A 17,122-nucleotide genomic window follows, 5' to 3' on the forward strand; every position below is an offset into this window, starting at 1 on the left:
TTTTAAAAATCACCATCTCGTTACCCAGATACAATTAAAAACAACTTTCAGTACACAGTATTATCTTAACAGTTTAAAAATATACACATAGGCAGATAGAAAATTTGGGGATCTCATTGCATGTGCGGTTTTGCAGTTTTTTCCATCTAACATTACATATAAAAACATTACTTTAAAAAGCTGCACGATGTTCCCCTTGGGGGTGCACCATGCCTTATTTAATCATTCCCAAGCTGTTTCCTTTTTTTCTCAAATTAAACTTTTATCCTGATCTTCGATTACCTTCTTCAAGAGAAACGCTTAGAAATTACTAGGGCAAAGGAAGTGAACTTTTAATTTTTAATATTTTTTTCTTAAATTACAGAAAATTTAAGTCTTCCCCATCAGATCCCGCTCCATAGAAAGTCTAGGGTGGCTTTAAACCAGTTCGATTCAAACCATCCCAAATTCTCTTCCCCTACTATTTTCAGATCTTAGTAAACCTCTCCCCGTACCATCGCACGGCCCCAGTCCTCCTTCGTAAAAGAGAAACTTAAAGCCACAGGCCTCCAGCACCGCCTCTTTAAATTTTAAAACGAAGGCCCAGGCCAATGAACGTTAAGTTTCTCTCGGAACACAGCGTCCCGCCCGCCGTCCCGCAGTCCACCAATCAAGCAGGGCTCTTCTCCATCACCCTTCCAATCAGAGCCAAGGATGAAAGTTGCTCACGTCCCTTACGTAAGGCAAGCGACCAATGGGAGCTGACCTTGGGGGTTAGCTCCGCCAATGCCAGCAGCCCTTGGAGAGCGCGGGAGGCTTTCGACCAGGGTTCCTGAGAGAAGCAGAGAATGGCGCTGGTTCTTTGAAGCGAGGGTCTAGGAGAGAGCGGCGCCGGCCCCGGCTCTAACCCTGAGGCGGCTGCGCGGCCGACATGGCCTGCTGTCACAACGTAATGCTGCTGCTGGACACCGCGGGAGGCGCCGCTGTTGAGAGCCCAGTCCGGCGGGTCGCCCTGCGCCTCCTCACCTACCTGAGTTGCAGGTTCGGCCTGGCCAGGGTCCGCTGGGCCTTCAGGTTCTTTGACTCTCAGGGTGCGCGGAGCCGGCCTTCCCGCGTGTCTGACTTCCGCGAGCTGGGGGTCCGCTCCTGGGAGGACTTTGAGGAGGAGCTGGAGGCCAGGCTCGGGGATGGCGCCCACGGCTCCCACTTGCCGGGCCCGGCTCCCAGGGCCACCCACACGCACAGTGCCCTTATGGAGACGCTGCTAGACTATCAGTGGGACCGGCCCGAGATCACATCGCCCACGAAGCCGATTCTGCGTAGCAGCGGGAGGAGACTGCTGGACGTGGAGGGCGAGGCCAAGGAGGCCCAGTCTGCGCTCGGCGGCTTTGTGAACGCCGTCTTCCTCCTAGCCCCCTGTCCGCATTCGCAGAGGGAGCTGCTGCAGTTCGTGTCCGGGTGCGAGGCCCAGGCCCAGCGCCTGCCGCCTACTCCTAAGCAGGTGATGGACAAGTTGCTGCCCAAGAGAGTCCAGGAAGTCATGATAACCCGAAAAATCACCTTGTACTGGGTGGATACCACCGAGTGGCCTAAGGTAAGATTGATTACACAGCGAACTCAGATTTTAGTACGTGGTGCTGGTGCTGATGAACCAGAACTTGACAGCATCTGCAGAGCAGCCCGTGGACCCAGAATGAGACTAACATGACCAGCAGGTGTCCCTTCAGAAGGAAAGTTCTGGGGTCACAAAGAGGGACATTCATCACAACGGGATAGGTAGGTCCTCGGTACCTGAGTAAACGCGTTTGAGGTCCTTCACAATTTGGGCCCTATCTGTCTTCCCAGACTTAATCTTTCCTACACACGACCCTTATTCCATACTGTTGAAACAGTTTAATTGGCCAACAGGCCTTGACGGCTTGTTTTGTCTTAGCAGTGAAACGCCACTGCTCTCTCTTCTGTGCCAGTTTAAATCACACTCATTCTTTAGGGCCTTTGCCCACATGGCAACTACTCAATCTCAACTTCTGAATTTCCAAACACTTTTGTGGCACTTACCCTTTCTCCATTATATGTTCCAGTCGTGCAGTCCCTCACCTTCCATCTAGCCTAGAAATAACCTAAGAGGCAGGCACACACATCTCTGTATCTCCTGCAGATGTGTTGTTGCTTGTTATAGGTGTTCAGAAAATATTTGTTGACCAAATGAACAAATTCTTATGTACTTACAGTCCTAAATGGCTAATTTGGACTTTCGTTGAGGCAGTGGAGCTCCTGCTCCAGTGATAAGTATAAATTTCTACCTCCATCATTTTCTTTCTGTCACTTCACTTTGTCAATAAATAACTTCATTTGAGGAGCCACTACATTGAGTACCGACTACATTGTTTTAGCTGCTGGGGATGCGGTGGTCAGCAAAGTGGAGTTTACCTTCTGGGGGAAGATATATTAGACAGGTATGGTTAACAGATTAAACAGATAAACAAGTGATAGGATTTCAAATAATGCTCTCAAGAAAATAAAGCTGAGTAAGGGGCTGACAGTGGGGCAGAGGAAGTGGAAGCAGGAGACAGTTGTAAATAGGGTCGTAGTCAGGGAAGGCCTTTTTGAACAGAGAACTGAATGGTGAAGGAGGAGGATAGTGAAGGTTGGGCAAGAACTTTCCAGGCAAAGAGAAGAGCCAGTGTAAAGATTTGAGCTGGAAATGAGCCTAGTTTGTTTCAGAAACAAAAAGGCAAGGAATGCTGAAAACTAGTAGGCAAGGACAAGCACAGTAGGAGAGAAAGTTAGAAGGTAGCAGAGGCATATCTGTAGGGCCAAGGTAATAAATTCGGATTTTGTTCTAATAGTTGGGAAAGTGGCTTAACCAGGTGAAAGATGTGATTGCATCTGTTGGAAACATATGTCACTAAAGTAGGGGTGGGTTAAATTGCAAGGTTGCAAATGGGAAATGAGCAGATACTTAACACAAGTAGTGATATAGTGGGTTAAAATTTCCAAATTGCTTTCACATGCAAAGCCCAAGGAAGACTTAGCAAATGCAATGTAAGGCAGCAGTGGCTGGTCAAAAGAAAAGGAAAAGGCAAAAGTGTTTAAGGGAATGGTAAACATTGACGGAGAAAATGGAATCCTAAAACTTAGTTTGTTTAAGGCAGCAAATCAGGTGTTGGACACAACACATAAGGGCTTGATTTGGGATAGTTGATATTAAATCACATCAAAGACTTTATGCTGGAATTGTATTTTATCAAATATTGGCTAGAAATAAGTCTTAGCAGATTGGGCTTGGAGATTCTTTTTTTCTTTTCTGAATGGCATTAAAATAAGTAGGTTGACAGGATCTTTTTAAAGATTCTTCCAGTTCACACATCCCATCATCTGTGGAGATGGGTCTTCTCTGAGGCTTCTTACATCTATTATGTTGTTTCCCATAAGAAAAAGCCCATCAGATAATCTTAAGCTTTTCTGGAATTTTTTTTCTGGTGTAGATCTGTCTTTTCCTGTTCAAAAGCCTCTGCCTAGCTGCACTGTGGAGGCAAAAGGGAGACTTAGGTTCTGTCCTTGGGGAGCTCTCACTATGAGGTAGAGAGAAGAGAAGAGAAATTCCAGGGTCTGCCATGTGGAGCTTACAGTCTGGGAAGTAAAACTGGGAGAAACAGACTCAGGGAGGAGGGAATCCAAGCACACATAACTCTTGCAAAGATATAGGATAGAAGGGAGCATAAGAGACCTCTCTCACATTTTCCACTTTATGCTAACCCTGATTTACTCAACAGATACCTGTTGTTGAACAAACTGCGAGGTATGCTGAGTACTGGGTGCACCATTAGTGAGCCAGATGGATGTGGTCCCTGCTGTCTTGGAGCTTATAGTCTTGTGGACGTTTATAAATCCCTAAATTTGAAACTACCACTAGGACTTGTCTGTTACTTAGCCCATAATGTACATAAAAAAGAAAAATGTAGCCATAATCTATATACTGGTTGTGGGTTTTTTTTTATCATGTTCATATATTTTTAATCAAAGCTTATGTCCTTTTCAACTCCTTTTAAAGTTTTACTTTTCATTTGCCAAGCAGTTTTTTTTTCCTGGCTGGTCCTCTGACTGAAATAATTTCAACAATTTTTTTGTTTCCCTTTGGCAGAAAATCCTAATCAGGATCTATGATAGTTGAACTGGCTTACCATTCTCCCCCTTGGCAGTGAGCACAGGTGTGGATATATGGGTGGTAACATCAAATACTAATTGATTAATCTATCACAGCATTTTCCAAACTGATAGGCATAACCAAAACAAAAGTTTGGCAGTACATTACTAATCTTCACTACATGTGATAGTTTCTGTTGTGCTCTGATATTTTCTTTCCTGGTTTTTTTCTTTAACACTGATCTTAAACCATTCAGTTGATTCATCATAGGGTCCATCCAAGTTCATCAGGATCACCATCCTCATTTTAAAAGCACTACCCAAGAGAGTCGTGGGTTCTTAGACTGGACTATCATTGCCTTGCTGTGAACTTGGGCACCCTTTGAACTTCAATATAATAGAAAGATTGGAGAGGACCTAGAAGACCCTTCTAGTTCTAATTTTTCACATTCACATAGCAATTTGTGGTTCACAGTTGTCAACTCACCTGTGGAGTAGGCAAAGCAGCACGATCAATGTATTCTAGGGTAGGTGCGCCTTTATGTTCCCATAGTACCTGCATATTGTCATGGTACATTGTGATTCTGAGCCAAATATTTCGTGCTATTGCTTTTTTACTCACCCCACCCTTGACTTTAAGATCATAGAAGACAGGGACTATGTCTTGCTAGTTCATGGTATTATCATCCTGAGTCCTTGGACTCTTTAATCAATAGAAATTGATAAGAGGCCAGATGAGAAATTCAGGCAAGGCTTTACTGGGACTCGTGCTGCACAAGGGAGTAAGAACAAGAAACAGGGGCCCTTCCTACTCCCCAGAGAAGGGCAGGGGCCTGATTCCTTAAATGGGGGTGTAGTAGGAGCAGATTGGTGGGCTGGGCAGGAGGCGTAGCTTAGGTGATCTGTGCACCCCCTTGGTGCTGTGTGCAGGGATCATGCTCAGTACCCTGCTTTTGCTCTCAGCACCTCAGAAATGGCAGTTGATTTGTGGCCTTTTTGTATCCTATTGTTCATAATTGCCCTGACTGCATGCAGTTATTTTTAGTCCCTTATAGTTTCTTTGTATTCGTTTGTTCAGGTGCAAGCACTCCAATAAAGGGTCCCATGTCCCAGCCTATCTCAATGGCACATAAAGGTTGCTCAATAAAAGTTTGCTGAAAGAAGGTTGGATGAAGAGTCAGCTATGTGTGAAGGAGTGAGGAATGGCTTTTACAGAGACAGCAGGGTTTGAGCTAGGTAATGAAGTATAATAAGCATCCAGTTGGTGAAGATGGAAGGGGAATACACAGCAAACAGAACTAGCAAAAACATGGAAGCATTGTAAAATGTGGCATGTTCAGGAAACAGCAAATGGTTCGGTGTGCCTGGAAGGTAGGGATGGGTGAGGGAAGGATAATGTGTTTGGAAATATTGTTTAGAGCTGGGTTGTAAAGGGCTTTATGGCTATACTGTAGGGCAGTGGGAAGCCCTTCAGAGTTTTTACAGAAGTAGCATGATTGGATATGTAGTTTCGAAGAATACTTCTTAAAACAAAGGAAAGATTGGAGGCAGAGCACAGACTCTGTAAGCTTCAGTAAGAGTCCAGAGTTTAGTGAAAACACTGAAGATAGAACTGAGAAGACCTGTTTGGTCTCCACACAGACCCGTGGGTGTGGGCAGGGTGGGTGAGTCTCTGGTGATCACCTTCTAAGGGAGGTGCTCCTGCCTCTCTCCTGTGACACTTGGCCGCTGTTGTGTTGTGGAGGACGATTTTTTTTTATTAATGTGTAATGACTTTGCATTCCTTCTAACGTTTTATGATTTATCCCTCGTGAGTTGCATCACTTCTGTTCCTTGACAGAAGATAGAATTGAAGTGCTATTTTCACTAAATAGGTGCTTTCTTGAAGGCATATTATATAGCAGTTATTCAAGGCATATTATATAGCAGTTATGCAAGTAATGGGATGCTGGCCATTATTTGTGTTTGGTTCAACAAATACATTAATTGTGTAATTTGATCCTTTAATGTACATATCAACTTTACTTTCTCCTGATTTCCCTTAGCTTTATGAATGCCTAACTTACAATAACCCAAGATTCTTTGTAATTTTTATTTTAGTTGTGGGAATCTCCGGACCACCTTGGGTACTGGACAGTATGTGAACTGCTCCACCATGTAGGAGGCACTGTCTTGCCATTTGAAACTTTCAGCCAGGATTTTACTAAAGCTGGGGAAACACTGCTTGGTAGTGAAAGAAAGCTGTCAAGGGAACCTCACCTCTCTTCATGGATTTCAACTCTGCCAACTGATTCCACTTTAAACTGTTTGCTCTATAATTCTCCTGAGTATGAAGCCTCATTTCCACGGGTGGAAGGAACATTATTTTTCCCTGTTGAAGGTAAGCAAATAATACTTGGGGCCGGGGGCGGGGGAGGAGTGGTGATGGGGTGGTTGGTCTGGGTTTCATTCATTTCTGCAAGTCAGGCCCATGAATTCTTTAGAATTTAGAATTTCCAGCAGCCTAGGCATTCCATTAACGCTTGTCATTGAAAGATATCTAAGCAAAATCAGAGATACCACAGGAAAGGACTAAAGTTTGGTACAACTGTAAGCCCATGTGAAAAGGACAAGTGAATGCTTTTAAAGAGTTTCCCAACTTTTTGCAAAGAAGGATAATATTGTTCAGGTGCCCAAGCAAATGGGTAGTAAGGTTTCACTGCTTCATAAAAGAGATTGATAAATTGAAGATCATAGAAAATCAGTGATTGACTCAGAGAAGAAATAACAAATTAGTCAATTGAAGCAGAAAATGGTGCCTGGTACCAGGAAGAGCCAGCATGTCGGAATCTTCATAAATTTGCTTTATCATATGATTTGCTATATAGTGAATCTAATTTCTGAATCATTATGTAGTCACATAAATAATACCATATAGAGATATGTACATAAAACTATATTATACACTATGGACAATTTAAGGAAATTTCAAGAGTAGTTTTGAAACTTTCAGCCAGGATTTTACTAAAGCTGGGAAACACTGCTTGGTAGTGAAAGAAAGATGTTAAGGGAACCTCATCTCTCTTCATGGAAAGCAGTTTTGTCTTACATGGGCTTTAGAATTTAAACTCGTAAGATAGGATGCACTGTATTTTATGGATTTAAGAAGCAGTGGGTTTTGTGTGTGTTTGTACTGCTTGAATACTTATTTCTAAGTCATAATTGAGAAGTTCTGATATCAAGTCACACCATTGTAATTCCAGTCAAATACAGCTTTTCCTATAAAACTGAATGAACTTAACTATGATAGCAGTAGAATGAGGGTTGAAGGGTGAACTAAGTGACAATACTAGTACCTCGGCTGGCAATCTAATTTTTTTTCTTACTATTAAATCTCTTATTAGGAGCTACTTCTTATATTAGAATTTCAATATTCTTTATTTCTAACAGGCAAAGAGATTCAAGATCAAGAAACATGGACAGTTACTCTAGAGCCCTTGGCCATACATCAGAGACATTTTCAGAAACCAGTCAGAATTTTTCTAAAAGGCACAGTGACCCAGTGGTCCCTCCCAACAAGCTGCACTTTGGGCACTGATAGCTGGATGCTACAAAGTCCAGAGGATAACAAATCAACTCAAAGGATGTTATTTCAGCAGCTGGTAAACAGGCTGACTGCTGAAGAATTACATCTGGTAGGTATCTTCCACGTGGCAAGTTATTCTGGTCTAATAACACACTGGTAAAGTGAAATAAGTGCATTTATGAAATGCCAAGGAGTGCCCTACATAATACAGTCTCAGTGAAACAGATGATATTTTTGCAAGTCTTATAGCATCGTGACAATGCTCATTAGTGAAGAAACAGCTTATAAAAATTGCATGTACCTTGAATCCAATTAAACCAAATTATATTCACATAGGGAAGAGGCAGTGAGCCAAATGGAATGATTATATTAGGGCAGTGAAGTGATGGGTGGTTTCTCATTTTTTAAATGTTGCATTGTGTATTTATTACTTTTACGTAATAAATATATTTCATTTTTAAAAAAAACTCTACATTGTAAAATTAGATATACTAGTGTCCAGTAGTTATACAAATTTAGTAATGTCTTCTGAAAAGGAATACATACATACCCAGATTTGATATAAATTTAGTAATATCTTCTGAAAAGGAATACATACATACCCAGATTTGATATAAAGGTGATGCTAATTTTTTAACTACCAGTAATTCCTTACCTTACTTTGCCTTTTGCTTTTGTAAGCTCAGAAAGCTTTTATCTTCTGGATTCCACTGTAAAACATTCCAGAGAAAAACTGGGTAGTCATTTGGACAGTTGTTATTCTAAGAGTTGTGTGCTCTGACAGAGCACTGGAGTCAGGGCGTCAGGTGACCTGGATTAGATCACAGCTCTGCTGCCCACCATGTGATCTGAATAAATCCCCTTAAGTGGTAGAATTGATTCTTGGTTAAGAGCATGGGTTTCAAATTCATACACTCTTGGCTTCTGCCTCTTATTAACTGGGTGACAAACAGGTTGCTTATTCCTCAACCTCAATTCCTCCTCTATAAAATGGGGATAATAATCTTTTTTTTTTTGCTGTGCCTCATGGCATGCAGGATCTTAGTTCCTCAACTAGGGATGGAACCCGTGCTCCCTGCAGTGGAAGCACAGAGTCTTAACCACTGAACCGTCAGGGAAGTTCTGATAATAATCATTTTTACTTCAGAGTGGTTATGAGAATCCATTGAGTTATAATAAGTACATAATAAGTGCTTAGTAAATATTCCTAATAACCTTAGGCTTTTCTTATCTGTAAATTGAGGGATTAGGATTAGATGATCAGTAAATTCAATGCTAGCACTAATATCCGTGAAGTCTGTCTTTTCCAGTTTTCTCTTTTATATTAATCATTGGGTGAAACTATCATTCTGTCTTTTACTAAACTACATGCCTTTTTAGACATATGTCAACAATATTCCCAACTAATTAGATCTTTTTATGTAGGTTACCAGTGTGGACCCTGGTGAAGGCTGGCCCCCCATCACTGGAGTTATTTCCCCCTTCTCTGCCAGTGCTACAATTCTCACTGTGTTCCACACCAAGGAGACTGAATTTCAAAGACATTTTCTCCAAACAGTTGTGGCAGAGAGCCCCCAGGATTCAGCTTCCCTTTTTTCTGAGGTTGTGGATGGTGTATTGAATCAGATTCACAATTCACTTGAAGATCCTGCTACCTCAGGTAAGCTTCTGAAGCAATAACTACCATACTCTAGGTTAGTGGTTTACCATCTTTTCTAGCAACATAACTTTTTTTCAATGTGCTCTTAGTAGAGCCCAATATCTGTTATAAAACAGATAAAAGTAGTCTACAATATTTCTGGCACTTTAAATCATTATTTATAGAAATCCTGAAGCAATTCTGAGGAGGCCAAAGGCTCTGTGAAACCATTTTGAAATCGAAGGTATTTTTTAATATGTTTAATAAAGACTACATGTAAAACTGTTATGATTCTGTCTTCCACTTTTTGCACTGTTACTGATATGATACAAACCTTATTTATGCTAGATAGATATAATCAATTTGATAGTTCTTCCATTCACATTTACTCAATAGATTTATTGAGTGCCTGCTGTATGTCAGGCTCTGTTCCAGGGGCTGGGAGTACATTAGAGAAGAAAATAGACAAAGGTCTCTGTTGTTAAGAAACTTATCTAGTCAGGGGAGACAAGACAATAAGTTAAATAAGGAAATTATATAGTATGTTTGAAAGAGTTAAGTGCTATAGTTATAAAGCAGAGAAAAAAGAATAGGAGGGTTGTAATTTTAAACAGGCCTTGTTAAAAAAGTGATATCTGAGCAAAGGCTTTGAAGGAAGTGATAGGGAGAGAACATTGTAGAAGCAACAGTAAGTGCCAAGGTTTGTGTGTCTGGTGTGTTTGAGGAACATTCAGGAAGCCTGTGTTTGCGCATTTTCATAGACAACATAGGCCTGTTGGGATTGGGGGTGCAGCTGAAGGAACATTGTTAATGATGTCCTTTAGAAGAATGCAGTCAGTCCAAGGGAGGAGCAAGTGCTTGGAATTCTCTACTTTGCTTCTAATGCCTCTTTTCCTCTTCCATCTCTGCTTCTTTGTTTCTGTAGCTCCGCCTACTCCAGAATGGGCCCAGCAGGAGCTTGGCCGCACAGCTCCCTGGAATTCCTCTGTTGTGGAGAAGTGGTTTCCTTGCTCTAACTTTAGTGGTGCCAGTTCAAATTTGATGGAGTCATTTTGGTAAAACTTATTTTTTTCTCTGGGTATTGATTATTGAAGTCAGCTCTCAGTTATCTGCATGTGAGTTTGTTGTTGTTTTTAACAGACCACCCTTTCTGAGTACAGTCCAATAATATTAAAAACTAATTACAAATGGAGAATATTGTTTAATGGGTATAGAGTTTCAGGGTTTGTTTTTTTTTTTTATTTTTGCGGTACGCGGACCTCTCACTGTTGGGGCCTCTCCTGTCGCGAGCACAGGCTCCAGATGCGCAGGCTCAGTGGCCATGGCTCACGGGCCTAGCCACTCCGTGGCATGTGGGATCTTCCTGGACCGGGGCACGAACCCGTGTCCCCTGCATTGGCAGGCGGACTCTCAACCACTGTGCCACCAGGGAGGCCCCTAGAGTTTCAGTTTTACAAGATGAATCCTGGAGATGGATGGAGATGATGGTATTATGAATATACTTAATATCACTGAACTATGTACTTAAGAGTGATTAAGATGATAAATTTATGTTGTGTATTTTATCAGAACTAAAAATTTAGAAAAAGTTAATTACGAAAACAAAATACACTCATAGATGTCAGAAAATATTTAGTATTAAATCTCAATAAAAAAGGAAAATAGCAAACTTGAATAATGCAGTTAAATTTATACTTAAAGGAAAATTTAAAGTATCTTTTGAAGAGAAAAATTAAAAACCAATTAGCTGGGCTTCCCTGGTGGCGCAGTGGTTGAGAGTCAGCCTGCCGATGCAGGGGACACGGGTTCGTGCCCCGGTCCGGGAAGATCCCACATGCCACGGAGTGGCTAGGCCCGTGAGCCATGGCCGCTGAGCCTGCGCGTCCAGAGCCTGTGCTCCACAACGGGAGAGGCCAAAACAGTGAGAGGCCCGTGTACCGCAAAAAAAAAAAAAAAAAAAAAAACCAATTAGCTGAGACTGACACACTTAATACAAGAGAGTAAACCCAAAAATTAAAAAAAGAAGGCAATATTAAAAATAATAAATAGAAGTCAAGAGAAACAAAAGATGATTCTTTGAGAAGCCAAATAAAATAATCTATAGCAAGATTGAGCTACTTGTATGAGCAGTCATAAATAATATTGGAAATGTAAAAGATATGGCAGAAATTCAAAATATTAAGAAGTTGAGGTTTATTTTTTCCATAAAGATACCCAGTTGTTCCAACTCCATTTGTTAAGACAATCTTTTTCTCAATCACTGTGGCACCTTTGTCAAAATCAGTTGACCACCAACGTGCAGGTCTATTTCTGGAAAGAGTCTAGTCCAGAAATTATGTTAATAACACATTATCTTGAGTACTGAAATCAGGTAGTCTGTGTCCTCTCAACTTTGTTCTTTTTTTTTCTCAGAATTGCTTTGGCTATTTTGGACCCTTTGCATTTCCATGTAAATTTTAGAATCAGCCTGTTTCCACACACCCAAAAAAAGCCCGCTAGGATTTTTGATTGAGTGTGTATTGAGCTTATAGGTCCATTTGGGAAGAATTGACATCTTATAATAATGAGTCTTCTGATTCATGGACATGGTACAGCTCCAAAAGACTAAGAGCATAACAGGTACACCTTCCCATATGAGATAGCAAAATTTACCATAAAGCTGTAGTAAATAACATAGTGTGGTATCGGTGCAAGGATCAACAGATAGACCAGTGGAGTAGAAGCAGCAGGGAAAGAATAGACTATTCAGTAAATGGTGGTGTTGATGATTGGCTATCCAGAACAAAAAAGATAAAAAATTAGATTTCTACTTCACAGCATACATAATGATAAATTCCAAATAAACTGAAAAACCAAACATGAAAAGTAAACACTTTAAAATTGTAAGAAGGAGAAACACTAGAGAAGAAGATTAGGCTAAGGGTGGATTTCTCAAATAAGACCTAAAAAATTCAAAGCATGAAGGAACATATATGACTATAATGAATTTTAAAATGTTTATATGATGAAGACTAGTCATAGACTCGGGTAGCTGTAATCCATATAACCAGCAAAGCATTAGTATCCAAATTAGTACAGATCTCCTAAATATAAGAAATCCAATAGAAACTTGGGCAAAGAATGTGAACAAGCAGGGTTTCCCTGGAGGCACAGTGGTTAAGAATCCACCTGCCAATGCAGGGGACGCGGGTTCGATCCCTACATGCTGCAGAGCACCTAAGCCCATGTGCCATAACTGCTGAGCCTGCGCTCTAGAGCCCACACGCCACAACTACTGAGCCCACACGCCACAACTACTGAAGCCCGTGCACGTAGAGCCCATGCTCTGCAACAAGAGAAGCCACCGCAATGAGAAGCCTGCGCACCGCAATGAAGAGTAGCCCCCGGTTGCCGCAACTAGAGGAAGCCCATGCTCAGCAACAAAGACTCAATGCAGCCAAAAATAAATAAATAAAATAAATTAAAAAAAAATTGTGAACAAGCAATTCATATGAAGAAATCCAACAGAGCAGTAATTTGGAAAGATACTCAGCATAGGCAAATGGAAATTAAAACCACAACATGGAAAAACCCACCAGATTCTATTTTATAACTATTAGATTGTGAAAAATTAGCATGTGGGGAAATGAGCACATTTTAGATGGTAGAAGTGTAAAATGGTTACAACCATTTTAGAGAACAATGTTCCTAGTAAAACAGAAACTTCACATACTCTGACACTCAGCAATTCTACTTCTAGGTGTCTGCACTGAAGAAATTTTTGCACAAACACAAGGAGAGCTGTGCTAGAATATTCATTTCCAGTGGAAAGGACTAGCAGACTCTCAGCAGGGAAATGGATAAATAAATTACAGTATAGTTATACAATAGAATATTATACGTAGATTAGTAAAACTGAATAAACCAGAGCAACACGTGAAAAATATGTTGAGTGCAAACAAAATTGCCAAAGGATGGTGTTGTATGATACCATTTTCATAAGATTTACAACATATGAAACAGCAGTTTGTTCGTTTTGTTACATATATATGTCTCTGTAAATAAGGTACACACGAATCTAGGAATACCTCTGGGAGGAAGGGATGGGAAGAAATTGGGTGAGGCTTTCTCTGTGTCCATGAATGCTTAATTTTATTTAAAAAAAAATCTGAAGCAGATACAGTAAATTAACGGGGGGGAAAAAGCAACCCTCACTGCTCAAGGAAATACCAGCACACTTAGGAGAATTAGGCTGCTTCAGACCTGCTGCTGGTATGAACTAATTCAACTAATGGCACCATAACTTTCTCCTACTTTTAAGTCAGATGATATCAGATAATGGAAGATAATGAAATAGAAATAATACATTTTGAAAGTTGTGCTATTTTCATTATTTCCTTAGTGACTGATATTTAGCTGTAGGTGGGAAAGCAGTTAATAACTAATCATCTCCCCTGCCCTATTTCTTTCCCTGCTCATCAATCCCAAATTAGTTTACTAGAGTGTGAAATAATTATTCAAAAGTTATTCTGATACTCACTACACTGTATTACATCATCTTGTACTTTAATATATGGAAACTGGGTAAAAATTGTGGAAGCCCAGAAGTGAGTGAAATAGTTAGCATAATTAGACATGTACCCTAGGACATGAAGAATCTTATTAATAAAAGTCAATACTGTATGTAATAATACATTAATGGTTTTGTGAACAGGTAGCTTCTGCCCCTGAATTTGTACAAATCATAAATGAGAAGAGGGACATTTTCCCTCCTGAGAAAAAATACTTGTGAAGGCATCTTGTGGAGACATCTTTTGATTTGCTTTTAAAAGGATAATGAATATTGTTGTTGCTGTTTTTAAAGCATTTTGGAAAATCAGAATTTCAACTTTGTACTAGACATCTTGACTTATTCACAGGTTACTACAGGCTGCGTCATCTAATAAGGAAGAGCCTTCCAAAACTGAAAGTGAATTGACACGTTGCCTCTCTGAGCTCTACCAGAGAAAGTCTCGTGAAGAATATACTGTGTCCAATCAAGAAGACAGCAAAAAGAAGCGTAAGCACATAGAAAGGCTGTTTCTTACAGTCTTTTTTGACAGTGTGTTTTAAAAGATTGATATTCCTTAAAATGAAGTTGAAATGGTAACTGAATAAAGAAGGACACGTTCTTATATTTCATATTTTAAAGTAATTATATTAGTACAGTAGTGACTTTAAAAATCTCCCACAATCCTACCTTCTTTTTTTTCTACCTTCTTAATGAATTAAACCATTTTTGTTTTTAGTTATGATAGAAATTTAAATACAACTTTGTGTGCTGCTTATAATTACTTGTTTATCTACTACTTTGCTTTTTTAGTTACCTCATTGCTTAACAAAATTTGCAAATTTCTTATGTTGTTGAACATGTAGATTGTTTTCAGTTTTTACCATTATAAATAATACTATAGTGTACATCATGCATATGATTTACCTTTGAGTGATTTCCTTAGTATAAGTTTCCATGAACAAGTTATTCATGGAAAAGGGAGCTCTGGATGCAGACTGCTTAATTGCCTTTCAAAAGAGTTTCATCACAACTCTGTGACTACTGGGTAACACCAAAATGAGTCAGTTCGGCATTTGTCTGTTGTCTGTTTGGCATTAGATGTAAAAATCATCTAACCACCTTGAGATATTTAGTTCCTAAACTTCAGTTTAAAAAAGAGCTCTTTTCTACCCTGTGTTGTAGGTAGAAAGAGATGCAAGAACTACCTAATTCAGATCATTCTGAATGGATATACTTCATTTCAATACTCCTTCACAGAATATTTCATCTGAATTAAAGTAGTTCTTGTTTCCACAGAAGTAAAAGTTATTTTACTTTCCTTCCCACGATGTCGTTTTGGTAGGAGGTGTCCCTCGTACTCCAGTGAGGCAGAAGATGAATACCATGTGCCGTTCCTTAAAGATGCTGAATGTTGCAAGACTGAATGTAAAGGCTCAGAAGTTACATCCAGATGGCAGTCCAGACACAGCTGGGGAGAAAGGGATCCAAAAGATAGCCAATGGAAGAACAGCAGATAACTTGGGAAACAAAGGAAGAACACTAAGAAGTTCTAAACCTAAAGGTATTCCTCAGTTCCATTGCATTTTGGTATCTAAATTCATGTTTACTCTTCTGTACTCTCATATTTTTAAGTTTTAATCATATCCCTCGCTTAATGAACATTTATTGGCTATCTACTGTATGTCCACAAGTGTGTTATGGGGAGTACAGTAAATAAGATAGCCTTAGATTTATGATCCAGCTACAAAGAATAATAATGAACATATATATATATATACACATACATATACACAACGAATTGGTAAAATGAATACGTAAGAGAGCCAAGAGACTGTAACAGAAAATACTTGTTCATTTTGGAAGTAAAGACATACTAGGAGTCAAGAAAGGGAAAGTCCAGTCTTGAGCAGAACAGGCTGAGAAGGCTTTTACGGAGCCAGTGGAGCCCAGGTTAGACTTTGAAGAATGAGCAGAGTTTAGAAGGCAGAAAGGTAAAAGAAGTGTGTGCTAGATGGAGGATTAGCATAAGCAAAGTCACAAAGAAGGGCTGTGTCTTGGCCCTTTAAGTGGTTAAAGAAGTTTTATACATTTGTGAATGAAGAGAAGGGAAAAGGTTCGTGAATAATCTAGGGTTAGATTATTGAGGTCTTTCAAAGTCAGGCAGAAGAATTTAGTCCAGTAGCTTTTATTTTCCTATTTGTTCTTTTTTCTTATTTAAAAATGGATTGAATTACAGTATGTTTCTCATTCTCAGGGTACATTCTTAGCTCACACTGACAGTGCCAGTACTGTGGGGTGATTGTGACAATAGCTTATGAACTTTGGGCGATAATTACCTGATGTCACCTTTGAGTCCTTTTGAAAATTCTGGAATGAAAGTTTTCTGCTTCTTTAAACATTTTTTTTTTCTTGTGGAATACTGGATCATAGATGATAATCAGTTTGAGTGAGATAGCACATCTTCGATGAGCTAGTATGGTATACCAGAATGCAGATGGGAGAGCAAAATTAACAGTAATGCAAGACAGTGTGGCATTAGCATAATTTCTGGACTAGATCCTTTCCAGAAATAGACCTGCACAACAGTGGTAAATTGATATTTGACAGTAGTGCCCCCAACAATTCAACAGGACAAGGATAATCTTCAACAGATGGTGCAGGAATAACTGGATATGTTTATGGAAAAATTGAACTTAAACCTTATCTCTTAATAGTATTTTGAATTTGTTTTATTTTCTTGAATCATCTTTGTTTTTGTTGCTCTCTCATTTCTTTTTTTCCTACTTAATTCATTTCTGTTTTTATCTTTATTGTTGCCTTCTTTATTATTTGGATTTACTCTTTTGTGTTATTTCTTGTGTTGGACCCTTAGCTAATTCGGTTTTTGAATTTTTCTTTAAAAAGATAATTTGTCTATAAATTTTCCTTTAGGTATAAATTTAGCTGCATTATATAAGTTCGCTATATTCTGTTTTCATTGATACATCTAAATATTTTCTGACATCTGTAATAGAAAGGAGTGTTTTATTTTTGTAATTAGCTTTTAATTTTTTTGGACTGTGCACAATGTGTTCTGTAAGATATTGAATCTTTAATATTTGTGGAAACTCTATGGCCTAATATGTGATTGTTTTGTTAATATTCCATGTGTACTTGAAAATAATGTGTATTCTCTAATTTTGGGGTACTTGGTTCCATACATATTCATCTTAATATTTGAATATTCAAAATCCTTATTAATTTTTTTCTACTTAAAAGAATC

The 17,122-nt window shown here is 39.4% G+C and overlaps 1 protein-coding gene across 2 annotated transcripts in view; it reads left to right on the forward strand.

The window, feature by feature from the left end:
* The first annotated feature begins 796 nt into the window (after positions 1-796).
* TICRR (TOPBP1 interacting checkpoint and replication regulator) overlaps positions 797-17,122 on the forward strand; it is a 50,996-nt gene continuing 34,670 nt past the window's right edge. For both annotated transcript variants that reach the window (XM_033852124.2, XM_019945935.3), the window contains exons 1-7: positions 797-1,573; positions 6,226-6,505; positions 7,555-7,799; positions 9,116-9,350; positions 10,255-10,384; positions 14,228-14,367; positions 15,203-15,421. In XM_033852124.2, coding sequence (XP_033708015.1) covers positions 911-1,573; positions 6,226-6,505; positions 7,555-7,799; positions 9,116-9,350; positions 10,255-10,384; positions 14,228-14,367; positions 15,203-15,421 — 1,912 coding nt within the window. In that variant the 5' untranslated portion in view covers positions 797-910. The remainder of the gene's footprint in view (positions 1,574-6,225; positions 6,506-7,554; positions 7,800-9,115; positions 9,351-10,254; positions 10,385-14,227; positions 14,368-15,202; positions 15,422-17,122) is intronic.

This window comes from Tursiops truncatus, chromosome 2 (genome assembly GCF_011762595.2).
Source record: "Tursiops truncatus isolate mTurTru1 chromosome 2, mTurTru1.mat.Y, whole genome shotgun sequence".
Classification (NCBI taxonomy): Eukaryota; Metazoa; Chordata; class Mammalia; order Artiodactyla; family Delphinidae; genus Tursiops; species Tursiops truncatus.